General features: G+C 44.3%; 5 protein-coding genes across 5 annotated transcripts; all 5 read left to right on the forward strand.

Annotated features, from left to right (window-relative positions):
• The first annotated feature begins 737 nt into the window (after nt 1-737).
• LOC128977503 (arylacetamide deacetylase-like 4) lies at nt 738-5,446 on the forward strand. Its single transcript, XM_054395056.1, has 4 exons — nt 738-920; nt 1,301-1,517; nt 4,287-4,350; nt 4,672-5,446. Exons 1-4 carry the CDS (start codon nt 738-740, stop codon nt 5,444-5,446), a joined length of 1,239 nt encoding a protein of 412 aa, XP_054251031.1.
• A 2,228-nt stretch (nt 5,447-7,674) lies between these two features.
• On the forward strand, nt 7,675-10,700 carry LOC128977479 (arylacetamide deacetylase-like 4). Its single transcript, XM_054395021.1, has 4 exons — nt 7,675-7,851; nt 8,402-8,615; nt 8,954-9,017; nt 9,926-10,700. Exons 1-4 carry the CDS (start codon nt 7,675-7,677, stop codon nt 10,698-10,700), a joined length of 1,230 nt encoding a protein of 409 aa, XP_054250996.1.
• A 1,124-nt stretch (nt 10,701-11,824) lies between these two features.
• LOC128977484 (arylacetamide deacetylase-like 4) lies at nt 11,825-15,838 on the forward strand. The gene is made up of 4 exons (XM_054395034.1): nt 11,825-11,998; nt 12,726-12,942; nt 13,639-13,702; nt 15,064-15,838. The coding sequence occupies exons 1-4, from the start codon at nt 11,825-11,827 to the stop codon at nt 15,836-15,838; spliced, it is 1,230 nt and encodes a 409-aa protein (XP_054251009.1).
• Nucleotides 15,839-17,419: 1,581 nt separating this feature from the next.
• On the forward strand, nt 17,420-21,635 carry LOC128977483 (arylacetamide deacetylase-like 4). The gene is made up of 4 exons (XM_054395033.1): nt 17,420-17,587; nt 19,674-19,890; nt 20,131-20,194; nt 20,861-21,635. The coding sequence occupies exons 1-4, from the start codon at nt 17,420-17,422 to the stop codon at nt 21,633-21,635; spliced, it is 1,224 nt and encodes a 407-aa protein (XP_054251008.1).
• A 676-nt stretch (nt 21,636-22,311) lies between these two features.
• On the forward strand, nt 22,312-24,439 carry CFAP107 (cilia and flagella associated protein 107). Its single transcript, XM_054394849.1, has 3 exons — nt 22,312-22,398; nt 23,247-23,424; nt 24,153-24,439. The coding sequence occupies exons 1-3, from the start codon at nt 22,312-22,314 to the stop codon at nt 24,437-24,439; spliced, it is 552 nt and encodes a 183-aa protein (XP_054250824.1).
• The last annotated feature ends 381 nt before the right edge of the window (nt 24,440-24,820 follow it).

Genomic DNA, 24,820 nt, shown 5'->3' on the forward strand with positions numbered 1-24,820 from the left:
CAGCTAATGTAATGTAGACATGCATCCATCACTCAAACAAAGCAAATCTTTCTGCCAGGGTGTATCAGAGGTCACACAGAGAGCAAATGTGCTCTCGTTTAAATCCAAATTAAAACATGAATGCGTCTGTGCATTCCAATCTTAAGAAAAATTTACCCAAAACATGCGAGTTTGAATATTTTTCCTCTCAGAGCAGTATATACCTTGATGACAACTGCAGTTAGCCCCACATCACTGAAATCTAATGCTACAAGAGCAATGCCCATCCATAATGAATCCAACAAGAAGTCAACCAGAGGCAGTCCTCATATAAGGGCCTTTCTGAATAATAATTTCTTAATGTTAGTGAAGAACTCATGATATACATCCTGAGCAACCTTGTGTAGTAGTGGGAGGTGTCCCTGCCCATGCCAGGGTGTAGGAACTTGATAATCTTTGAGGTCCCTTCCAACCCAAACCGTTCTAGGATTCAATGACTCTAAGCCAATTTGATATACTTTGAATTTCATCTTTTGTAAATGATAAAAATCCCTCCCCCCTTATTTTTAATATAGTGATTTGTCAATAGTATCATTAGCAAAAGAAGGGTGGAGAAGATTAGGGTATTGCAACATTAATAAACATTTTATTTCTGCTTATGACCTGAGTGCTTAGCTCCTATGCAGACACCTCAGACACCTGTAAACAAGGCTCAAGGGAGTACAGGGTTTTTTAGGGTTCACTTCTCCTGAAGCGAAATGGCATCTGTCTATACAGCTCTAGCAACAACAGCATTGGTTTTCTTTTCTCCTCTCCTAATACCAGCACTCTTTTTGTGGGGAGTATTCTATGACTTTTTCAATTCAGAACTGCCACCTGGAATTGACCAACCTCTCAAGCTCCGCTTTTTCCATTCATTGCTGATTACAACCATGATCTGGGTAAGTCAACTTTCTTAAAACTGGGGATTTAACTTTTATTTTGGTAAGATATTTGGGAGCTGAAAGATAATGGCTTAAGAAAAAAACCCCAAAGCAGCAGCAATTCACCCCTTTGAGGCCTGTAAGCATTGTTATACGAACCAAATCATCTTAAGTTACCTGATAAAGCTGGCAGGATTAATCTTAAAAGCTGATTTAGATTTTCCAGTGCATCTGTCCAGCTGCAGCCACTTTACATTGGATGGCTGCTTCCCATGAAAATTACCCCCCTGCCTCTGTGTCTACTGTAACTATTGCACTGCATGTAGATATGTTAATGCTGACTGTTCAGAAGCAAGCCTACATGACTCCTCTTCTTACCAATTCTTTCTTTTCAACAGGCAAAGATTTTGGAGAAGCTAGGGATCTGCAGTGATTTAAGCTTATTGCGAGTTGTGCTAGATGGAGTACCAGCATGGAGAGATTCAAAACTTCTTATCAAAGATCTCAAAGTAGATGAGGTACCGGTGAGGATTTATCAGCCCAAATGGCCACCTGCTGGCAAAAGAAGAGGAATTCTGTATTTTCATGGAGGCGCTGGCACGTTGGGGAGCATTAGTAAGAAATGGGCAAGTTTTATTTTTCACATCAAATCCAAACCTTTCTATTTTTACCTTCAGATGTGTATTGGTCAATATCTCACCTGTCCTTCCTGATGACAACAGTCTTTGCAATCTCAGTGCTCACTGCAAAGCACTCTGTGGAATCAGTAGTCCTGTGCACAGTCAATGGGAATCACACTCCTACTTTCTTTGGGCTCCAAGCAAGGTTAATGAAAACAGTTCTTAGCAGATCTCCCTGGAATGTGATCCAGACCCTAAATCAGCTGTCAGCTAACAGCAGAGGGACTCTACTCCTCCTCTTCCTGGAGTTATTCTGATATTCAAATTGCTGGGGCAGATTCAAATTGCTGGGGCAGAGAATGAGACACCATTAAAACAAAACACACATGCTTAGGTCACTGTGAGGGAGTTCAGCTCACAGGATGTTCTCGTGCCTTAACTAATGACTAGATGAAAATAAGATGGAGCAATGGCTCTGGAGGAAGGGTTGGAATTCATGTCACTTCCCCCCTCTGTATTCCATCTTCTCTGTAAATGCAATTTAAAATCCTTTTAGGCTGATATGGAACTCAGCTTAGATCTGCTTCCTGGAATAAAGACAGGAGTGTGAAAATGGCAAAGCTCTTGCTAAAATTAATAGTCTGGCTCTGTGCTTTAGAACAATGCTTTGGTTACTTTTCAAGGAGAAATTTCTAGTTTGGGGTCTCAACTAGACTAAAATGTTTCCTGTAAGCTTGGATAGAACCTCAAAGGGCAGAATTTAAAATAGACTTCTGTACTCAGCTTTTGTGCAGAAACACTACAAAAGTCAGGGGTTTTCAACTTGCAGAGACAATAATGTAATTTCTAGCACTTAGGCTCTGTTCTGCAGTGTGGCTGAAGTAGTCTACCCTTCTTTTAGTGCAGAGCATGTTAGTCTGGGTGGTGTTAGCTGACACCAACCAGTGTTGGCTGCTTCTACAGCTAGTTTGGGTAGCAGTGAGGACTCAAAGAGATAAGCCTCTCTGATCTACCTAAAAGATGAAATTCTTTCGCTGAAAGACAAACCCCCCACAGCACACAGTTGCATAGCTGTAGCTGTTGTCCACTCCACAACTGCTGTTGCACAATCAGCGCACTGTCAGAGCTGTATCACATGCCATGGATTGATACAACACCCATACCTGCACACTGACTGTGGCACGGGAGCTTCCAGCTGGTATTTGGTAACAGGAAAGCAAATAAATATTGATCAGCTTTGAAAAGGACTTGGGGAATCTATGTACTAGGCAACCTGAAGTCTGCAACTAGCAAGCTAGCAGAAGCTGCAAAGAACAGATCAGCGGACAGATAAATATGACTTGCTCCTTAAAATCCATACAAATGGAAGTCATGCTTCACAAAGCAGTGTAAGCTTTCAAGCTGAGTCAGCAATACACTAATGAAGGAGACTGAGTTGGTAAAACCTACTTTGATTTCCATTAGAGTCTCTAAAAGAGGCTACACACTCATGGCACAAGAAGGGAGGTCTTTCTTTTGGATAAAATACAGATGGGCTGTGGGAGGTTCCTGTGAGATTCCCATACGAAGATCTGTGCTAATCAATATACTCAAACACAGAGAAGACAGTGAAAGATGATACAATACTGAGTCCTTCAAGGTAGTAATTGGATGGCTGAAAACTGCAGGAAGTCTTTATGACAGCAAAGGACTAGACAACAAAATGACAGGTGAAATAGCATTCAGGGAAGTCAAACAGATGAAGAGAGAACGGACTACTCCTTTGCAGGAAGATCTTGCCATTATGGTAAAAAATTGCCTGTGAATGTTGACTTAGTGCACAGTAGCAGTCAAAAAGCAAATAAAATGCTAAGAATTATTATTTGGGAAGGACAAAAGTGGAAACTTATTTATGGCACTGTAATAAATGCATTCTGCATCTAAATCTAGAATACTGCTTTTAGCTCTGGCCCCCATACCTCAGGAAGGACACAGTAGTACTGGAAAGGCTGCGAGAGAGGTTGCATAGGTGAGAAGAGTGCTTCTGTACAGAGAGCAATTCAATAGCCAGACTATGGCTCTTCAGGCTGGAGAAGACAGATATACTAAATGCCTATAAAAGCCTAAGCAGCAAGAGAAGTTTAACAGAGAATGATATCCACCATGTCTCACAGTCCTAGAGTAAATGTCACCAAATAGATGTGGAGAATGCCAGGTACAAAATGAGCAAACAAAACCTGTTCTTTACACCTGTGTAAGCAAGCTGTGGAATTCTTCACTGCACAAAGCTGTTAATGGCAAAATCAGAGGTTCAAGAAATGGTCTGAATAATTCAGGGAAAAGATATTAATCCAGGGAATTATATATAAAGACAGTTTTTGTTTCAAAGGAGTGTCAACTCTTGCATGCTTCTTATTACTAAATGCTTCTACCTGAACATCTCTCCTATGAAGAAAGACTGAGAGAACTGGGGCTGTTTAGTCTTGAGAAGAGAAGGCTGAGAGAGACCTTATCAATAAGTATCTGAGGGGTGGGTGTCAAGATGAAGGTACCAGGCTTCTTTTGGTGGTGTCCAGTGACATAACAAGGAACAATGGGTACAAGCTCGAACACAGGAGGTTCTACCTCAACACGAGCAGACACTTCTTTACAGTGATGGTGACAGAGCACTGGAACAGGCTGCCCAGAGTGGTTGTGAAGTCTCCTTCCACAGAGCATGTGTTCCAGGAGTTGTGTTTTCCATTTCAAAAATGGTAAAACACCATTTCTGATGAACTCTCTTTAGGAGCCTTTGAAAGGATATGCCGCTATATTGCCAAGAAATGCAACTCGGTGGTTGTGTCTGTTGGGTAAGTGCCACTTTTCCACACACTGTTTGTGCTGCTAGAGTTCAGCTGAAGCACCTCTGGAAAACAAGCTGAAAACGTCACTGCTTTGAATTGTGCTCCCTATTACTTGCTTTAGCTTTCATTCGAGTTAGAAAGGTGCTTAAAGGCAGTGTTCTAAAACCTCCATAACACCGTTAGTTTGTCTTTCCCATCTACACCAGTTAAAAACAAATATGATATTTAAAATTAAGAAGGGCAAACATAGGTCCCTTCCTAGTCACTCATGAGCAATGGCAAATAAACTGTTATTGGACAGTAACCACAGTATCTTTGACATTTCAGTTATCGTTTAGCTCCTGAACATCCGTACCCAGAGCAATATTTTGACTGTCTCAATGCCACCTTATACTTCATGAGGAATTTAGAGGAGTATCACGTGGATCCTGCTCTCATCATCATTAGTGGTGACAGCTGTGGAGCCAACTTTGCTACGGTTATCTGCCAGATACTGCTGAACAGAAGAGATCTCCCAAAAGTTCGTGCTCAGGTCTTACTTTACCCCGGACTACAAGGGCTAGATTTTCATTTGCCTTCCTATCAGCAGAATGCTTCAGTCCCCATTTTGTTTCGGAAGCTCGTTATCTACTTCTGCTTTCGTTACCTTAATAAAGAAGCTGTAGATTTGGAAGATGTCCTACAAAGCTGCCATGTTCCTGAGAGCATGAAGAGGAGGTATAAAAAATGGATAAGTGCTGACATTATCCCTGACAGGTTTAAGGTTAGAGGCTACGTACCACAGAAACCCACTTCATTTAAACCTGAAGTCCATGAAGCAATCAAAGAAATTTTAGAAACAACCTTTTCCCCACTTTTAGCTGAAGACTCCATCATTTGCCAGCTCCCTGAGTCCTACATTGTGACCTGTGAATTCGATGTGCTTAGGGATGATGGACTGTTATACAAGAAGAGACTGGAGGACAACGGGGTGCAAGTGACCTGGTATCATTCTGAGAGTGGCTTCCATGGCATTTTAGCCTTTTTTGGCTATGGGATTTTTTCCTTTCCATCTGGAAAAGAGATAATGAATAATATTGTGAATTACATAAACAGTTTATAAAAGGGTTTGTTTTCAGAGCAAAGATGCAAATCTTCGATTATCCTTGGTGAATTTATACCTGACAAAGAATGTAAACACTTTGATTTATGTTTTAGGTTTTGAATTCTAATTTCTCCTTCTGCAAGCCACTCTCAGATAAATGTTAAGATTATTTAAAGCACCACCATTCTAGAAAACATAACAACACAGCATTACAACTGAGTAGCAAAAGTGAGGCACCTGGCACAAGACCATTTCACTTCACGTCTAGCAGCTCTACTGCCTTTGCATGACTAGCACACGTTCAAAGCAAGCGGCAAGAAAACCTCTTCCTGAGGATTGTTCCACTGCCCAGAAATGCTGAAGACAACAACCAGAGTCTGCTGGGGCCCTTGCAAGAGACAGAAGATGTTTAGAGTGAGAGAGGGTTCTCTCTCATGGAGAGAACAATGGCTCAGGTTCTGTGAAGTCTCATGTCAGATAGTGGAATTTCAGATCTGCACTTTGATTTCCAGGATTAGTTTGCACAAAGATAACACTTCTCTTGAAAAAAGTGTAGTCAGAAGAAAGGCTTCTGTGGTGGAGCAGAAGGTCTGACCTGGAACTAGTGACTAGAATGGGTTTGATTTTGTTTGGAATTGGGAAATGATGTTTCCTTTTGGAACCAGATTCCTAAACCGGAATCCCTAAGCTCTAGCCAAGTGTGTACATGTTAGAGAAGTGCAGAGGTGGGATTTCTTTTCCTTTTAGCACTCTTTGTTTTCTTTCAAGATTATCTTACACTTATGCCATGTTTGTTGAAAACGCTCTGAAGATCACAGATGCAAGAAAGCAGAGAAGCACATTGTATTATCTTATCTTAAGGCTGTAATGCTGTGGCAATTTTGTGATGCTTTCAAGAAAATAAAAATAAACACTAGCATTTCAAGTACTTCTGTTACCAGAGCCAGTTACATTTGCTAAACACACTCTCACTGCTAAACCTAACTGAACACCACACTGTGAAAGGAACAATGAACAGAGATCACAATCTTGCTAATCCCACCTACACAGCTTTGTGCTCTCCACAGTAATTAATTCACCAGACAACTGGACTATCCAAGACTATCTTCTAATGATCACATAAGTGTGGAAATACAAGACAACTGAAAGGCCAGAAAAACTATTATCTAGGCTATTTATTTATTTATTTATTTATTTATAGTCTGGCTTTTTGCTGCTTTTAGACAGATTTTTTCCTCCAACTTCAGAATATTCCACAATGTCCATGTGCCCTATTAAAAACATTCAACTTCTCACTGGAAAAAAAAACAACGAAATTTCATTTTTAATAAAGTACCCTAACCAAAATGAGATGTTACCTTCCCCCCAGCACTTACAATTTAACTTGAAAATAAATGACAACATACTTGCTTAATGAACTTAGATTTTCCCCCTCTTTCATTTCCCCAGGAATCTGCAATTTTAACATCATTCTGACACCCTAGTTAATTGAAGAGTAGCAGATTCAGACAAACCATTAATACCTCAAGCATCATTTAAATGAGAGCATTTCTCCATCAGCCCAATCCCATTCTGCAAAAGAACAAGATAAATCAGTCTGATCTGAAATTCTTTAATTGCTGATTAAGTCATTTTGTCCTGTACCTGTTGCACACTGAGAGTTACTAAAGCTTACCTGATCTGAGGTAACCTGATTACGAATCTAAACTCAACCTCCTGGGTTGGTTTTCAACCATGTTCTTCTTTTAGAAGAAAACACATATTGTACAAAACCTGAAATGGAGGAAACGACAAATTTTTATAGATGCACCTTTCCAAAAGAATTTGGCCCTTTGCAGTGATTATCATCATATGCAGGCTCCTATCTCAGCATAACCCCAGAGAAACTCTTCAGAATAGTGCTTTACAGTGTCACAGACACAAAGCACACAATGACCTGTGATTGTTTTCTATCTCAAATTAATTTAAAGTTAAGGCAATTTATTCACTACCCTCTTCTCCCAGCTAAGGGCTGGTTTCTTGCAAAAATCCCAACATGATGCTGGCACAGATCTTTTATTGAATTCAGACTTTGACCAACTTATCTTTTGTGAAATAAAAGGAGTGGGGGGAAAGAAAGTAGGAGGAAGGAGGAAGGTTGTTACTGGAGCATTCTTATGACGAACAAAGAACCAGGAAGTAGCAAGACAAAGATATCTGTAAAAGTCAAATCAAAGACAATTCAGACCACTTTGCTGCTCAGCACAATGGCAGTTGTGTACATGCTGCTGGTGTTGTTCTCAGCGGTTTTTATTGGTGGATTTCTACTCTTGGTCATGGCTGCAATTAATTTTGATTTATCCAACTCAGAAATTCCTCCTGGAGTGACTCAGCCTGTAAAGCTCCGAATTGTTCATATCATTTTGATAATCACAGCTGTGGTGGTAAGTCAGCATGAGTGGGATTTCTGGGGGAAGATTTCTGGGTGAACCTGTAGATTTTAAACTGAATGCAGGGCTGGAAACCTGCTTGGAATTAATTTTCAGTAGCTATCATGCTGTGTGTTGCAGTCAGAAGCTCAGTTTGCCTGAAGAACCCTTTATCAGATTTTTTTACACTCACTGTGTTATTCCAGTCCTACCTGGATCTTACATTAGACAGTTTGTAAATGCTGCCTAGCACCACTGAAAGTCTGACAGTGACTCTAACAAGGTTTGTCTAGCCTAGCAATGATTTGATTAATGCCTATGCATGGTGGATCATGTTCAGACTGGAGATTAGGAAGAAATTCTTCACAATGAGGGTGGGGAGACCCTGGAACAGGTTGTCCAGGGAGGTTGCAGATGCCCCCTCTCTGGACTTGTTCAAGACCAGGTTGGATGAGGCCCTAACATACATGATACAGACAGGATAAGCACACCGCCCATATAGTTCCATTACTTTGGACAGTACAGAATCTTGAGTGAACTCCCTGTTCTCTTCCCTTTTGGATAGGGAAGGATTTTGGAAAACATTGGCATCTGCAGTCAGGTTGGCTTTGTCCGGTACATGCAAGGTAGGACTCTAGGAGTGGACCCAAAGCTCTTCATCAAGGACCTGTGGTTTGATAAAGTGCCTGTGAGGATTTATCAGCCTAAGATTCCATCTGCCGGCCAAAGGAGAGGAGTTATGTTTTTCCATGGAGGAGGATGGGTGTTTGGAAGTTTTGGTAAGATATCTAACAGATAAAATATTGTAATTTACTTAAAGATCTATCTGCTTCATAAAGCTGATTGTTGCTTGATCTGTAGCAGTTCTGAAGCTCAAGTATAACCACAGATGCATGCCTGGATTTTTCTTAAGGACAACGAGATATGAGGGGAAGCATACAATAAGCAAATACTGCAGTGGGAAGATGAGGGGGTACAAAAGATCTGAGTACCTATGCAGGAAGGAGCAGAGACAAGTGAAATGTATTTTCTTCTTGCAATTCTTTGACTTATGTGATAGACAAGTACTCAAGTGAAAAAAACAAACCCAACCCAACCCAAAATCTCTTTCTTCCAGAGACCCACGAAAAGCTGTGCCGCTGTATTGCCAGAGAGAGCGAATCAGTGGTGGTAGCTGTTGGGTGAGTCCTATCTCATGCTGCATTTTTTTCCCTAGAGTGTAAATATCACCACCTAGCTTCCCTGAGCACAGCTACGACCATTCTCAGAGAAACGCTTCTGCGGGACTTGTCCAGCAGGTGATTGCCAAATTCTCTCTGCTCATTTGGAGCCACCAGAGGCTGACTCAGGCTAAGTCCTCACTGTCTGACTAGTTCACAAATAGTGTTTGGGGATATCTAGCTGAGAAATGAAGTTTTGAGTCAACGTTTTCAAACTCCAAACTCAAAATCGAAAGTACACAGGTAGTAGACCATATCATAGAATCACAGAACGGCTTAGGTCGGAAGAGACCTTAGAGATCATCTACTCCAACCTCCCCACCGTGGGCAGGGACACCTCACAACTAGACTTTTTTTTTTGGCTGCTCAAGGCTTCATTCAACCTGGCCTTGAACACCCCCAGGGAGGAGGCATCCACAACTCCCCTACTTAATCTTTACTTAACTCTGCTTGATGCCTACAGAAGGATTATGTCAGTTACAAGCTAAAACCAGCATCAGTATACTGACATAATTTGGGGTATGAGAATGTAGTTACAGTGTAAGAAAAGACATAAACCAGAAGAATTGTAATTTGTATCTGATCCATGGAAAGCTAAAGCATACAAAGACTAATTGACTGTCAATAAATCCCAGACATAGCTGGCAGCTGAGTACTCCTTCACACCTGAGAAACACTTCATACAGGTGATAACAAGTAAATCTACACTACCTGGTCCAACTGGCATCAATTTATTTATAATCAACCTATGGAGATATGGAAAACTCTGATGTAATCAGGGTATTGCCACTTTGGGGAGCCAGTATTTTCAGCACTACATTTAAAACCATTATTTCCTTCTCTTGTACTTGTCTCCTTTTGTGCACTAGGTATCGTTTAGCTCCTGAACACAAGTACCCTGCTGCCTATGAAGACTGCCTTAATGCCACCATACACTTCATGAAGAACGCAGAGCACTATGGTGTAGATCCTGCTAATGTAATTGTCTGTGGGGACAGTGCTGGGGGCAATCTAGCAGCGGCTGTCAGCCAGACCCTTGCAGGCAGATCTGACCTCCCCAGGCTGCGTGCTCAGATCTTGATCTACCCAGGCCTTCAGGCACTCGACTTTAATTTGCCATCCTATCAGCAGAACCAGGGAGTCCCTCTCTTACACCGAGAACATGCTGCTTTCTACGTGTTGCAGTACCTAAATGGGGATGCAGCAAACGTGGAAGAGGTCTTGAAGGGTTGCCATATTCCTATAGATATTAAATTAAAATACAGCAAGTGGGTTAGTCCAGATAACATACCTGAAAGGTTTAAAGTCAGAGGCTACAAACCACATGTGCTACTTGACTGTACAGCTGAAGTTTTTGAGAAAGTTAAAAGGTTCTGTGAGCCCAACCTGTGCCCATTGTTGGCTGAAGATGCTTGTATTCAGCAGCTGCCTGAGTCTTTCATCTTGACCTGTGAATATGATGTGCTGAGGGATGATGGCTTGCTTTACAAGAAGAGACTGGAGGACAATGGTGTCCAGGTGACCTGGTGCCACCTTGAGGATGGATTCCATGGAATCATAAATTCATTTAACAATGGCTGGTTGTCATTTCCAGCTGGAAAAAGAGGTCTTGACAGTGTTGTGAATTTTCTAAAAAGCTTATAGGAACAATGTTCTTTCCTTCTGTAAGAGCTGCCAACTTTTTGAGGTCTTCTTTGCTAAATTCCATACAAGAGGTTTGTTAAAGAGCAATTATGCCAATGTAACCACTAAAAAAGATATTTCAAGAGTGCTATGAAAGTTTCACTCAGTGCTGTTTGAAGTATTCTGTGTGCAGTCTGCCTCTTTTCATGATCTATTTGGACTAGGTACTTGCTCCTCTCTCAGTAAATATTAAAGATGTAGTAAAATTTTAAATCAACATCTGGCCTCACCCTTTTTATTTGATTATGATCTATGCTTTCGTTCTTCCTAGAAGGTTAATTGTGTTTTGGCAAAGAACTGCTATAATGCAGTGCCTATGATATATGGTACAGGTAGCACCTGAGCCTAAGATTCGCAGTCACTGACTTCCTGACAATTTCTGTGGTGTAGGTAGCTGGTATTTTAGACTTGAAAAAGTGAAGTTAAAACTGCAACTGCCCCCAACAGAGATACTTCATTAACAGCTTTGAGGCAATGCTCTAAGTGTTGTCCTCTGTTTATGTATACACAAGTATTCTGAAAAACTTGTTCCTGTGCTTAAATAAGGTAATAAAAACATAAGACGGACGCATTCACTTTTGTAGAGCACACATCAGCTTTTTTGTCCCTCATGACAGTTCCCATTCTCTTTTCTAAATGTCCTTGTTAAAATCGTATCTTCCAAACCACTTATAAAATGTCCACAATACAGGAAGCAACACGTGGCTGCAGATCAAATGTAAGAGACAATTTAACCTCCACATCAGGTGGCTTTCCTTGCAAATATCAACCCATCATAAACTAGAACTTCATTCATACTTAACTGCTATCTCTAACAGTCATTCATATCATCCACAATCCAAGAATACCAGGGCCTGTTATCAGTCCCACAGTCAACGTGAAGCTAAACAGGAAGTTAACCACATTCTCCGCTGCCTGTTCTCCAATGTGGTAAATGCTGGCACCTTGCACAACACTTCCAATGACTTTATAGTGTGTGACACTCAGGAGATTATAGTAACTTGGACTGCTCAAAGGTTGACTTGTTATCTGACAAAGCTAAATCAAAGACAGGTGTAAAGACACCTCACCTTTGGTTAAGTGAAATGGAGTTTCTTTATCTGCTGCTGATACTGCTGGCAGCTTTTATTGCTTCGTTTATAGTAGCAATTGCAGGAGCCATTCAAACTAAGTACTTCAATTTCAGTATCCCTCCTGGAGTGAATCAACCTGGAAAACTTCGAATTCTCTTTGCTTTTATGAGAAGTGCATCTGCTCTGGTGAGTTCCTCTGACACAAACGTGCTCCAGATGTTATTTTTGTAAGGTTTTATGTGTAAATATCAGAATTCTGCTGGCTACATTAATGGTTAAATGAAAGCTTTCCTTTTGTTTGGGCTGACTTTAGAGGGCAATTTTTGTAAAAGCATTTCTGTTAGGCCTCAGATAATTTTAGTCTGCTCTTTTCCATTTTTGCTAGGCACCGATGACACTTTTAGGGCATTCTTGAGGCCTTCTAGTACCACAGGTGGAAGGCTGGGTGCTTCTTGAGCAGATAAAACCAGAATCGTGGGAAGCCCTAATGGCATGACATTGGGTTGTAAGGCTCTAAGCGGTGGGAGGCTGGTACGACTTGGTAACGCCGAGATGGAAACTCCTTTGTTTGTCTCCAAAGACATTCTGCCTGCCGGAGCCCGAGTCAGACGCGTGGGCTCTGCTGCTCAGGTGCATGTTGGTTGCCATGGCAGCCCAGGCGTGTGGTCTTAGAGGGGACAGCCACGCTCCATCTTCTCCTGTGCTGGCTTTCTGGTGAGGGCCAAATCAGAGAGGCGAGCGGCTCTGGAGCTGGCTGAACCCCATCGACACGAAGCCTGGGTGTCACCCATGCCTCACAGAAGCCGGGTGACCGCAGGAACTCGGCCTCCCCCGTGGCAACCCAACCTGCCTGGCGCGGTGTGTGGCTGCCCCCGGGGAGGCCGCCCTCTGCTCAGCCCTCCTCTTCCAACAGGGCAAGCTTTTGGAAAAGATGGGGGTGTGCAGCCAGATCACCTTCACCCGCTACCTGTACGTCGGGATGAAGCTGGGGCCGGACCCGCAGCTCTGGCAGGAGGACGAGCGGTTCGGCGGGGTCCCGGTGAGGGTCTACCGGCCCCGGGTGCCTCCTACCGGCCCGCGGCCAGGCGCCATCTTCTTCCACGGCGGCGGCTGGCTGTACTGCAGCATCGGTAAGGCAGACCCGGGTCTTTCCCCCGCGGCTGCCGCTCTCAGCTCCTGGAGGCTGGGGTGTGTGTGTGTGTGTGTGTGATAATTCTGCCCTGACATCTGGCAGAGGGTCTGAAAGCCGACTGAGCTTTGCCGTCATCTCCGGCCGCTTCAGTGGTCTCGGGGAGGCGGCAGGGCTGAGGGGACAAGGAGAGGGAAGGTGGCTGTGGAGGGAAGCCGCTGAGGGAGCTGGGGTTGTTCAGCCTGGAGAAGAGGAAGCTGAGGGGAGACTTCATTGGTCTCTACAGCTTCCTGAAAGGAGGTTGTACCGACGGGGGAGCTGACCTCTTCTCCCAGATAACAAGTGATAGGAAAGGAAATGGCCTCAAGTTGTTGCACCAGGGGAGGTTCAGAGTGGATATTTGTAAAAACTTCCTCATCAAAAGGGTTACCAGGCACTGGAACAGGCTGCTCAGGGCAGTGGTGCAGTCACCATCCCTGGAGGTGTTTAAAAGGTGTTTAGATGAGGAGCTTGGGGACATGGAGATGTTAGGTTATGGTTGGACTTGATGATCCTAAGGTCTTTTCCAACCAGGCAATTCTGTGATTCTGTGTGTGAGGGTCAGGAAGGGCACGGCCAGGGTGGGAAAAGGAGGCTTCCACGTTCCATTCCATCTGGAAGCAGAGCAGACAGCTAACAACCGCCCACCTTTCTGCAGATTCCCATGAGACGATATGCCGGTACATTGCCAAAGGAGGCGAGCTGGTGGTTGTCTCTGTTGGGTGAGTTATGTCAGTGCTACCCTGTGCAAGTCTTTTTTGCTTCTTTTCACTTCTCAGTACCACAGTGTTGTGCATCTTGTGGGAACACTCCTGCTTGGGAAACTATTTCCCCAGGATGCCAGATGGGCAGACAGCATTTCAGTGGGACAATTTTCGTTTCTTCCCCCTGCAAGCTGTTAATGCACAGCGAGTGCAAACAGACCTTAAAGTAAGGTTCATGGATCTCACACCACAGAGCTATGCTGGCACCACACACACAAAAAGGAATGCTTTCCAAAAGACCTTCCTTAAGTGTTGAGAACTGACTAATAAACTTGGAAGACACTGATTCAGTGATCTGTTAAACGAGGTGTTAATCACCCTGTAAATGTAGCGAAGTTTTCTAACAATCAGAATAAAATAATTTTAATATGAACAATACAGAAAAATATGACTGCCCACTTACTTAGAGAACATGACATTAATTCTCAAAAGGTGCAAACTGATTAAATTACGCCACCCACAAGCCAGGTGCAGTCTATACCAGAAGACTAAAATGAAGTATCACTCAAGTTCTAGTCAGTGCTGTTTCAGAAGAATAATTCAGCTATGCTACATCTGTGTCCAGTTCTGGGCCCCTCAGTTTAGGAAAGATGTTGAATTGCTGGAGCATGTCCAGAGAAGGGCAACGAGGCTGGTGAGAGGCCTTGAGCACAAGCCCTATGAGGAGAGGCTGAGGGAGCTGGGACTGTTTAGCCTGGAGAAGAGGAGGCTCAGGGGAGACCTCATTGCTGTCTACAACTACCTGAAGGGAGGTTGTAGCCAGGAGGGGTTTGGTCTCTTCTCCCAGGCAAGCAGCACCAGAACAAGAGGACACAGTCTCAAGCTGCGCCAGGGGAGGTTTAGGCTGGAGGTGAGGAGAAAGTTCTTCACAGAGAGAGTGGTTGGCCATTGGAATGTGCTGCCCAGGGAGGTGGTGGAGTCACCATCCCTGGAGGTGTTCAAGAGGGGATTGGACGTGGCACTTGGTGCCATGGTTTAGATAGTCATGAGGTTTAGGGTGACAGGTTGGACTTGATGATCTTTGAGGTCTCTTCCAGCCTTCTTGATTCTATTCTATGATTCTATCTTTGCAACTTCATCCAGCTGCCTGTGGTTTATCTGTGGTAAATTCCTGGTCAAATACCTCTTTGGTGGGTAATGACACCAGGGTTGTTGGTTTTTTTTTTTTTCTGAAGGAAAAATACTCCAAACAATACAGGGAAAGCCAAGTTGCTGTAGGAAATTTTTATTTGGTTATGATCTTGGAGGTCTGTTCCAACCAAAACACTTCTATGATTCTATCATTTCCTTCTCTTTTGTTGTCTGTTTTTCTGCACTAGGTATCGTTTAGCTCCTGAACACAAGTACCCTGCTGCCTATGAAGACTGCCTTAATGCCACCATACACTTCATGAAGAACGCAGAGCACTATGGTGTGGATCCTGCTAATGTAATTGTCTGTGGGGACAGTGCTGGGGGCAATCTAGCAGCGGCTGTCAGCCAGACCCTGGCAGGCAGATCAGACCTCCCCAAACTATGTGCTCAGATCTTGATCTACCCAGGCCTTCAGGCAGTGGACTTTGATTTGCCATCCTATCAGCAGAATCGAGGAGTCCCTCCCTTGCTCCGAGAGCATAGTGCTTTCTTTGCTTTGCAGTACCTAAATGGGGATGTATCAAATATGCAGGAGGTCTTGGAGGGCTCTCATATTCCTCCAGATATGAGGCTGAAGTATAGGGAGTGGGTGAATCCAGATAACATCCCTGAGAAATTTAAGGTCAGAGGCTACAAGCCACACGAACCTGGTGAATTCAAGCCTGAAGTTTATGAGAATGTTAAAAGGTTCTGTGAGCCCAGCCTGTGCCCACTGATGGCTGAAGATGCTTGTATTCAGCAGCTGCCCGAGTCTTTTGTCTTGACCTGTGAGTACGATGTGCTGAGGGATGATGGCTTGCTTTACAAGAAGAGACTGGAGGACAATGGTGTCCGTGTGACCTGGTACCACCTTGAAGATGGATTCCATGGAATTTTAAGCCTATATGATAATAATGGTTTCTCATTTCCATCTGGGAAGAAGGGGTTCGACAGACTTCTTGAATTCATAAAAGGCCTGTAAAACCACCTTTCCCTCTTCATGCTTCTTCCACTAATGTTTCCATTTAGACTCTCAAACCTCAGGTAGTACTTGTCAGAAAAAAATGTGATACCCTTTGATGTGTTAAATATGAATTTTGATTCATGAACTTCAAATGCTGTCTGAACACTGCCTTTGTCCTCATGAGACGACTGACAATTCAGTCTTTACAGTTGTAATGTCTTCCACTTGCTGTGTTTCAATCCCTTTTCTCTCAAATCAACATCTGATTGATTCCTTGTATTTAATTATCTGATGATTCACTTCCAATCACTTCAGGAGGGTTGCACTAGATGATCTTTATAGGTCCCTTCCAACCACTAATTCTGTGATTCTATGTAAATAAAGTCTGTGAAATGATTTGCATTAAATAACTCCTGAGTTACAGTCAGGATCTTTGTGATATCTGTTTGATAAGCTCTAAAGCATGACTTTTATTTTGCTTATAAGTACAAGTTAGGTACAGAGTGAGCTGGAGGGAAGAGTTAGGGGAAAGCTCTGGAAAAACAGGCAGTGATCACGGTCTCAGTGAGGAGATTTAACATCTTGCAGTTGGCAGGGCAGAACAACATCTGCAAGAGCAGCAGTTAATGGGGGACGCCTTGCTGGAAGCAAGTAAGGGCTGCAGTGATTTTGAAATCACCATAGCTCTATAAACTATTTAATTTTGGGATGTCCCTGTTATGGCCACTGAAGCTCTGAGCAAGAGACACTGGTTGAGAGGGAACACTGGGTTTTAGAAAGATAGGAAGGATCAGTGATCTGAGCTCCTACTTTGGTATGCTGCAAGATTTAGCTTACAGAGAGAGAAAATATGAACCAAAATGTTTTCATGTTCTTTCAGAGTGATTCTCCAGTATTTTATTTTTGGAATTTGTGCTATTTCCCTATGTTTCAAGCTTTCTTTGGAGGACAAGGTGGTGTATTCCTGGATGACGTGCTGCCTCATTGTACCCTGCTGATGAATGCAAGGGAAAAAAAGATCCGAGTGCACTCTAAACAGGAATATCGAGGAAATTAAAATCTAAAGGAAAAAAAATCTAATGCTGTTTGCCATTCATATTTCGCAGCGCACCCCCTGCCTTCAGTCTCCTGCAGGCTGTCACTAGACAAAGACTCCCTCAATCCAAGGACACCCCCCCCCATCATCCTCGCCGTGCAAAGAGGAATGCGGCGGACACACGGCTGCCCTGCAGCCCCTGCGCTGCGGCTCGTCCGTCTGTTCGGGAGGGCGGCAGCATCCGCAGCACCCCAGCACCGGCTCTGCGCAACCCCCGGACGCGGGCTGCAGGAGGGAAGCGGCGATGCCGCTACGGAGCGCACTGATGCGGCGGGCGCGGGTCACGCCGGGCCTCCTTGAGCGGAGATTACAGCGCGCCTCAAGCCGGCAGCGCGGCCTCCCCCCCGGGGCTCGCTGGCCGCCCGCATCATGACCCCGGTGGCGGCTTTGCAGAGCTGTCACAAAGAGCCCGTGACGCCACAGGCCCGGGCCGCGGTAACGGGGCGGGCGGCCGCTGCCGGGCCCCGCCGCGGGCCGGGGGAGCCCCGCCGGGCCGCGGGGCCATGGCGCTGCTGCCCGCACTGCTGCTGCTGCTGCTGCCGTTGGCAGCGCTGGCCGCGGCGCTGGCCGCCGTGTTGCTCGGGCTGCCCAGCTACGATATCCCGCCCGGGGTGAACCAGCCTGCCAAGCTGCGCCTGGTCCTGGCCATGCTGCTGGGCACGGCGGCCCTGGTGAGTCGCGACTCCGCGTATCGCTTCGGGGAGCTGGGGAGCGGAGGAGCCTTTCGGCCAACGGGGGGTGGGATAACAGGATTGGGCAGGGCCGGGGTCCCCCGGGGCGAGGATGTGCAGCCGCCGGTCGCCCGCGGGTCGCACCAAACTCCGGCAAGCCCCAGCCCGTGCAGCGCGGCAAAAAGCGGGATCGCGGCTGCAGTTCCGCATGTCCCTGCGGCTCCGCATCTTGGACAGAGCTCTGCGGGGCAGTGCCCTCGGTCGGGACGCTGTCCGTAGTCTGGGCAAACCCTTTTTCCCGTTCAGAAGCATCATGTTCGGGTTTGTAGCAGGGATTGCCAAATGGCCCTGCCGATTTCAGCCGCCAGTTCGGAGCTGAGCTGGTGATAACTGATAACTGCCCTGATAACTGCCCTCAGCTTGAGGTGAAGTCACCTTGCACAAGGAGCACTCCAGCCCTTCAACTGCTCCTTCTCGGCTGACGTTTATGCTACAGAATCCGGTTAGGGCCGCTTTACTTAATCCCCGGACTCCTTTACATCATTGCATAAACGGCCTTAGAGCTTCCTCCCAAACTCTTCCTCTGTCACTAGCTGCATCTTTTAAATTTTTTAAATCTTCACTTTTCTGCTTCAGTCCCTGAGCCACAATATCACCTTTGCTAGCATACAGACCTTGCTTTCCTCCACGGTGCTTATACCGTTTACTCCTGATATTTACTGGCAAAGACACTCAGCTCTGCTGAATCCTTGGCAGGTGAGAAGAAGGGAATGGAGAAAGAAAATCCTTCACTGTGCATTTGAAATTGGGATTTTGATTAGTAGCTGACCTGTAACAGTTGTTTGATTCCATTGATTAATTTGGTTCCCAACTTCTTGTCTGTTCACTTATTATATCAGCTTTAGATTCTAGCTTGCAAGAGCATTGGGGAAAGAAGCTTCTTGATTTTGCTCACTCAATCTGTTGTGTAAAAAAGCAGTAACTAACTTGCACAACACAGCTCAGCACTTAAATCTGCAAATGCACAGAATTTTATGGTCTAATTTAGGAATATTGGTCTATGCAGTGAAGGACTATTAAAGCTTTTATTGCTCTTTCTATATCTGACAGTTTGCTGCTGTTATCAAGTAAAAATGAAACAAGAATGAGCACAAAGGTGAGCAGGGCAATACTGACAAAATGTGTACTGCAAGGCAGCCAGTTTCAATGGCTTGTATAAGGTTTCTGATGGGGAGTTAGAATGATACTGGATTTGAGTACTGGAAATAAATGTTTATAGTCTGTAGAGTGTGAGAGCTTGGCAAAATTGATTTTCCCAAACCAGAAGAGCTTTATTTTAACCAGAGAATGAGTTCCTGTATGTGAAGCCTAGATTTCCCAATCTGACTCTTCAGATTTCAGCTGGCATGATAAAAGGTAGAACTTTTCCTTTTTTGTAGAATCATAGAACTGCATTGTTTGGAAAAGACCTTTAAGATCATTGAGTCCAACCATTCTCTTAACTCTCCCAAGTCTGATGCTAAACCACATCCCTCAGCACTGCATCTCTGCGGCTTTTAAACACCTCCAGTGATGGGGATTCAACCACCTTCCTGTGGAGCCTTTGAGAGCCCTTTCAGGGAAGGAGTATTTTTGTTGCCCAACCTAAACCTCCCCTGGTGCTGCTTGGGGCTGTTTCCTCTCATTTGGCAAGTCACCTAGGCAAACATGAAACAAACACTGCTTTCTGACTCTCTCCTAAGTTTTCTCAGGACTGGGCACTCCTACCAAGAGAACCAGCTGTGGAGTAACTGCTCCTCACTGTTTTATGACCTCTGCTGTCAGTACCAAGTGTACAGGGAGCCACTTAGAGTGTTTGGGAGGTGCCTGCATAACCGTTATCCTCCTCTGACTGGTCCTCCTCCTCCTGGTGTTCCTAGGACACCTTCTCACAGTACACTCATATCTTACAACAGTACCATTTGGGGGTTTTTTGTAAGCTCTGTTTCTTTAAAAGTTCCCTTAAATGCAGTTCTGTGTAAGTATGATGTAACCTTGGCTAACTCAAGACTTTGAAAGAAGGCTTCATTTCTTTCACCTTCAACAGGGAAGGATTTTGGAGAAGACTGGCCTGTGCAGTCAGCTCACTTTTGGCCGATACGTGCGGCAGGGACGGAAACTCGGGGTGGATCCAAAGCTCTTTATCCAAGATCTGCAGTTTAACAAAGTACCTGTGAGGGTTTATCAGCCTAAAGCTACCCCTAATGGGCAAAGGAGAGGCATCATCTTCTTCCATGGAGGAGGCTGGATGTTTGGAAGCCTTGGTAAGATATTTGCTGGAGGAATTATAATGTAGAAAAAAAATTCTCATCTTCTTGTAAAATTGAAGTAAGAGGAGGCTTCAATGTGTGATTTAGGAGGAAGTCTGAAGGCAAATGCACGCCTTTCTGGAATGAACCTTCCCTAGCTGCCTAAAAGATTGGGGCAACAGCAAATTGAAGGGAAGTGAAAATAGTAATTTTGATCTGAAAATGCTAATAAAAGTCTTTTTTTTTTTTTCCCAGATACCTATGAGAAAGTGTGCCGCTACCTCTCCAGAGAAAGCGAATCGGTAGTTGTGTCTGTTCAGTAAGTGAACCCTGCCCAGTTCTGTTCTGTGGAGATGATTGTTTCTGTGGTGCCACAGCAGAGCTGCACTGTTTTTGGAGATGTTCTGTTTTGCAGAGGAATTTCTGTATCATACAATGAAGTCCACAAAGAGACAAAGACTGATAGCAGAGAGTTCATATCTCTTGACTGTTTATGCCCTGACATACCCAGAAAAGACCCAGGTGGAAATACTTGGCTCTAAGAAAGTCTGTGAAATCCAATCAAAAACTTCAAGTAAAAAAAGGCTCCCTTGTGCTGAACATAGGAACATGTTAATAAGATGCTTGAAACAATTGTGTTTACAGAAGCAGTGAGAATATTACTTTTACCAGTCCCTTTTTCACACATAGGAAGCAGAGGTACAAAGTTACTAAATTGTCCTGTCCTGATTTCTGCGTGGCTGAGAAACATAGACATTCTTGGTTAGACTCTTAATCAGAAGGCAGCCCTACTTTTCTGAGTCCTTGGGATTGAATACACAATTTACAGCTTATCTGCAATCACTGACTGTGGAGTGGCTGCTGAAGAGGTAATGAATATACTGACCTGGAGGAAAACCACCCCAAAATGATAGGGCTGGATGGGATACCATTTCCTGATTAATACTGTTGACATTTCCTTCTCTTGTCTCCTTTTGTGCACTAGGTATCGTTTAGCTCCTGAACACAAGTACCCAGCTGCGTATGAAGACTGTCTTAATGCCACTATACACTTCATGAAGAATATAGAGCACTATGGTGTGGATCCTGCTAATGTAATTGTCTGTGGGGACAGTGCTGGGGGCAATCTAGCAGCAGCTGTTAGCCAGACCCTGGCAGGCAGATCAGACCTCCCCAAACTACGTGCTCAGATCTTGATCTACCCAGGCCTTCAGGCACTCGACTTCAATTTGCCATCTTACCATCAAAATCGAGGAGTCCCTCTCCTCTTCCGTGAACGTGCTGCTTTCTTTGCTTTGCAGTACCTGAATGGGCATGCACTGCACATGCAGGAGGTCTTGGAGGGCTCTCATATTCCCCCAGATATGAGGCTGAAGTACCGGAAGTGGGTGAGCCCAGATAACATCCCCGAGAAATTTAAGGTCAGAGGTGTGAAGCCACTTAGGCCCACTGATTTTATAGCTGAAGTTTATGAGACAGTGAAAAGATTCTGTGAGCCCAACCTGTGCCCACTGTTGGCTGAAGATTCTGTTGTTCACCAGCTGCCTGAGTCTTTCATCTTGACTTGTGAGTACGATGTGCTGAGGGATGATGGCTTGCTTTACAAGAAGAGACTGGAGGACAATGGTGTCCGTGTGACTTGGTACCACCTTGAAGATGGATTCCATGGAATCATAAGCCTATATGATTATTGTGGCTTCTCATTTCCATCTGGGAAAAGGGGATTGGACAGCGTTGTTAACTTCCTGAAAAGCTTGTAGTAAATTTCTTAGATTCCACGGGTCTGTTCATGCCTCAGCCTAGGAAAATATCTTTATAGGATATTTAATATCAGGAGATGAGTAGTCAAGGGCAGCCATTAACAATGATAAGGCTCATCAGAACCTCATTCCAGCTGTTAGTTGGAACATGGAATGCAAACCTTATACAGCTTGTACCATGCTGCAAGCCCTTATCTTTAGCCAAGTCAATAAAGAAGAACATTACTTTGAACAGACATCTTGGTTTGTCCCATTTGTTTAAAATAAAACCTGACTGACCATGAAGAGAGACTGTCTGTTGTGCAGGTACGTGTGGTGTGGTGATGGAACTATAGAATTGTTTCAGTTGGACAAGACCTCTAAGATCTCATCAAGTCCTACCATAGACCTACCATAGGACAGTGTTTTGAGCCATTGTGCTCTGATTTTGAACTCTTAAGCAATAAAACCCAGCTGACTTTGGTGGGTTAGGAGCCACTGTTCTGGCCAGCAGTAACTGTGATGCAGTCTAGAGTGTGGTTACTGGAACAACAGTCACCATGGGGACTGGAATGGCAGCTAGCAAACACAAAGGGTTCTATAGCCAAGCGGTCCCATGTGCCACCTGCACAGGCAGAAGAGGAGCTCCTTTCCACCTTAGTTCCAACAACCAGGGAAGGTGAGACAAAGAAATAGGATGGCATCGGGAGAAGATTGGTGGAAAGTTCAACCGAGATACTCTTCTGAAGTTCTCATTGGAAACTGGGTAGAAGACAGAATAAGGGTAAGATAAGTGTAGAAGTGGGAACAGAGTGGGTCAGAAGCAGTGCTGGGGAGGTCATACACCACTGCAGTCATAGAGTGCAGTGCAGGATCCCCAGAGGTCCCTTCCCAACCCCACCAGGCTGGGATTCTGCAGCTCCATGGCCAGTTTACAGCATCCAGAGCTCTCTTGTATTTTTGATTCATGTAGGATGCCTTTCAGAGGTAGACAAATGACACATACTTTTTGCTAGTCTGGCTGTTTCCCAGTTTCTGCCTCAGAGGGTGACCAGGGCACATGAAGAAAATCAGCTTATTACTACCAGCAAGGACTGGGCATTGTGTCTTTAAGACATCTGTGGGCTACAACATGAGAATTATTTTCATCATCATTATCTCCAGTTCATAGGAACAAACTCTACTTACATGAGCCCCAGATGTTTCACAATACTTTTTCCCACAAGTATCATCTGCAAGGCGCCTCTGTACCCCCAAATGTTCTGATCATTCTCTCCTGACAGACAGTTGGAAGGTGGCATGTGTAATGCTAGTGCGCAATGAACCCCTTAAGCAGCACCAGACAATCAGCTTTACATTTGCAGGCATCTTAAATGCATCTGCAAATCCCCGATGCATGTGTTGAAATCAGACTAATCAGATCTCATGACACACAGATGCAGCTGCTAATTTAACTGGACATTTGCTTTGGCTGAAATGCAGATGCCTTTATTTTCAGGGATTAAATGGTAAGTGATGTACGAACTGACAAAATGTTGTGGTTTCACTGGTGGTACTGTCTGACTCTCAAACATGCTGAGCCATCTGAACGCTGTGGCCAAAGAGGATGGTTTCCTGTACATTACCTTCCAGGGCCTGCCAAAGCAGTGCATCTTCACCCATCACGAGGAGCCAAGGAGCCGGAATTTCGTATCGGAGTATGAGGATGAATACAACAGACGCTGCTACGACCCTGTGGCGCCTCCCCTCCGCACGTGGAATGGACGCAAGCTTTCCTGGGTTCCTCAGAAATCAGATTTCCCCATTCTTGGTAGTTTTTGGCATTACTAATTTGATCAGATGGAACATGGTGCAGTGGTCAATATATACAGGAACAGTCAATACATAGACCTAGAGCCAGGAACAGTCAATACATAGACACAGAGCCAGGAACAGTCAATACCCAGAGCCAGGAGCAATCAATACATAGTCCTAGAGCCAGGAACAGTCAATACGCAGACCTAGAGCCAGCTGTTTTACTTCTGCAAATAGATCTTGTGACGACTTTTGTCTACTTTCTTACCCAGTCAGTAGCTTATTTTTCAGACTGCTAAAGTGGAAATGTTATCCACACAATATTTAAGCAGCACAGGAAGCAGTGAAGGATTGTGTCAATTAAGAGTTTTCTTTGCTTTATGCAATAATGCAAGGCACCAGTTGCAAACAAAGAGAGCTGTGAGATCCAACTAGCAGAATTCATGTTTCTGAATTTGTGACATGTGCAACTCTGCTTTTTGAATATTTACCAGAGAGACTATGAAGAATCACAGCTCCTTACATTCATACCTTTGCTGCTGTCCCATCAATATTTAACAATTACTTTCCCTTCAGCCAGAGGGTAGGCACACATGCCTACATGTGTGCCTAAAAAGATCTGTTTTGTCCTTATTATGCTGTGAAAAAAGCACAAATATTTCCTATGACAACTGTGGAGTAAAAACACAAGGACCGCAAATTTAATTCTAATAATTTGTAACATTCAATTATTTCCTGCCTCAGAACCACCCAAAAACTATGGGCTTTATGAGTACCTGTTGAAGAAATGGTTTGAGAAAGATGATGGAGTGATGAAGAGTGTCTACACCATCTCCTATGAAAAGCCACCGATTTCTGCTCTTGTTACTCCTCATCAGAGACAGCCAGCTAAAACTTCTCCTCTCCTTTCCAACCAGGCACAACTTCCCCACAATGTTAGTCAAACCCTCGACTATGAAGGGGCTCAGAATCATCTACAAGCCATTGGCCAACTGATGAAAAGCAAAAATGCCAGGGACACCTCTGTGTAAACTGCTTAGGGGGATCTTAAGCACTACTTAATAAAGCTTGTTGCTCACCTACGTAAGAGTGATCTGTTCCTTGCAGAAGGAATGAGAATTAGGTTATACAGGCAGAGGGCTGTTAACTAGCTACAAGAACTTGCTGGGTGACATTCAGACCTGCAGGTGGCTGGGAATATTTCAGAAGATATTAAAATCACTGAACCCAAAATTTTCATCTATTGGTTTCTAGTCAACGAATAGTTGCAGTAAGAAAAAACCCAACCAGAATGGGACTGAACCTGAAAGGATATAAATCTCTTACTGGCTTTGTTAGCTGCTTTTTCATTTTCTACACAGCATGCTCTACATTTCTTTGAAGAAAGAGCAGAAAAGAAACTTGTGTTATTC

The sequence above is a fragment of the Indicator indicator genome, chromosome 32 (genome assembly GCF_027791375.1).
Source record: "Indicator indicator isolate 239-I01 chromosome 32, UM_Iind_1.1, whole genome shotgun sequence".
Classification (NCBI taxonomy): Eukaryota; Metazoa; Chordata; class Aves; order Piciformes; family Indicatoridae; genus Indicator; species Indicator indicator.

Excerpts from the sequence above, each read along its gene's own strand:
- LOC128977503 (XM_054395056.1), top strand. The coding sequence starts at position 738 with ATGGCATCTGTCTATACAGCTCTAGCAACAACAGCATTGGTTTTCTTT. Across the intron at positions 921-1,300 it reads TGATTACAACCATGATCTGG|GCAAAGATTTTGGAGAAGCT; the intron begins GTAAGTCAACTT and ends TCTTTTCAACAG. Across the intron at positions 4,351-4,671 it reads TCGGTGGTTGTGTCTGTTGG|TTATCGTTTAGCTCCTGAAC; the intron begins GTAAGTGCCACT and ends TTGACATTTCAG.
- LOC128977479 (XM_054395021.1), top strand. The coding sequence starts at position 7,675 with ATGGCAGTTGTGTACATGCTGCTGGTGTTGTTCTCAGCGGTTTTTATT. Across the intron at positions 8,616-8,953 it reads ATGGGTGTTTGGAAGTTTTG|AGACCCACGAAAAGCTGTGC; the intron begins GTAAGATATCTA and ends TCTTTCTTCCAG. Across the intron at positions 9,018-9,925 it reads TCAGTGGTGGTAGCTGTTGG|GTATCGTTTAGCTCCTGAAC; the intron begins GTGAGTCCTATC and ends TTTGTGCACTAG.
- LOC128977484 (XM_054395034.1), top strand. The coding sequence starts at position 11,825 with ATGGAGTTTCTTTATCTGCTGCTGATACTGCTGGCAGCTTTTATTGCT. Across the intron at positions 11,999-12,725 it reads TGAGAAGTGCATCTGCTCTG|GGCAAGCTTTTGGAAAAGAT; the intron begins GTGAGTTCCTCT and ends CTCTTCCAACAG. Across the intron at positions 13,703-15,063 it reads CTGGTGGTTGTCTCTGTTGG|GTATCGTTTAGCTCCTGAAC; the intron begins GTGAGTTATGTC and ends TTTCTGCACTAG.
- LOC128977483 (XM_054395033.1), top strand. The coding sequence starts at position 17,420 with ATGGCGCTGCTGCCCGCACTGCTGCTGCTGCTGCTGCCGTTGGCAGCG. Across the intron at positions 19,891-20,130 it reads CTGGATGTTTGGAAGCCTTG|ATACCTATGAGAAAGTGTGC; the intron begins GTAAGATATTTG and ends TTTTTTTCCCAG. Across the intron at positions 20,195-20,860 it reads TCGGTAGTTGTGTCTGTTCA|GTATCGTTTAGCTCCTGAAC; the intron begins GTAAGTGAACCC and ends TTTGTGCACTAG.
- CFAP107 (XM_054394849.1), top strand. The coding sequence starts at position 22,312 with ATGGCATCGGGAGAAGATTGGTGGAAAGTTCAACCGAGATACTCTTCT. Across the intron at positions 22,399-23,246 it reads GGGTAGAAGACAGAATAAGG|GGCCTGCCAAAGCAGTGCAT; the intron begins GTAAGATAAGTG and ends ATTACCTTCCAG. Across the intron at positions 23,425-24,152 it reads ATCAGATTTCCCCATTCTTG|AACCACCCAAAAACTATGGG; the intron begins GTAGTTTTTGGC and ends TTCCTGCCTCAG.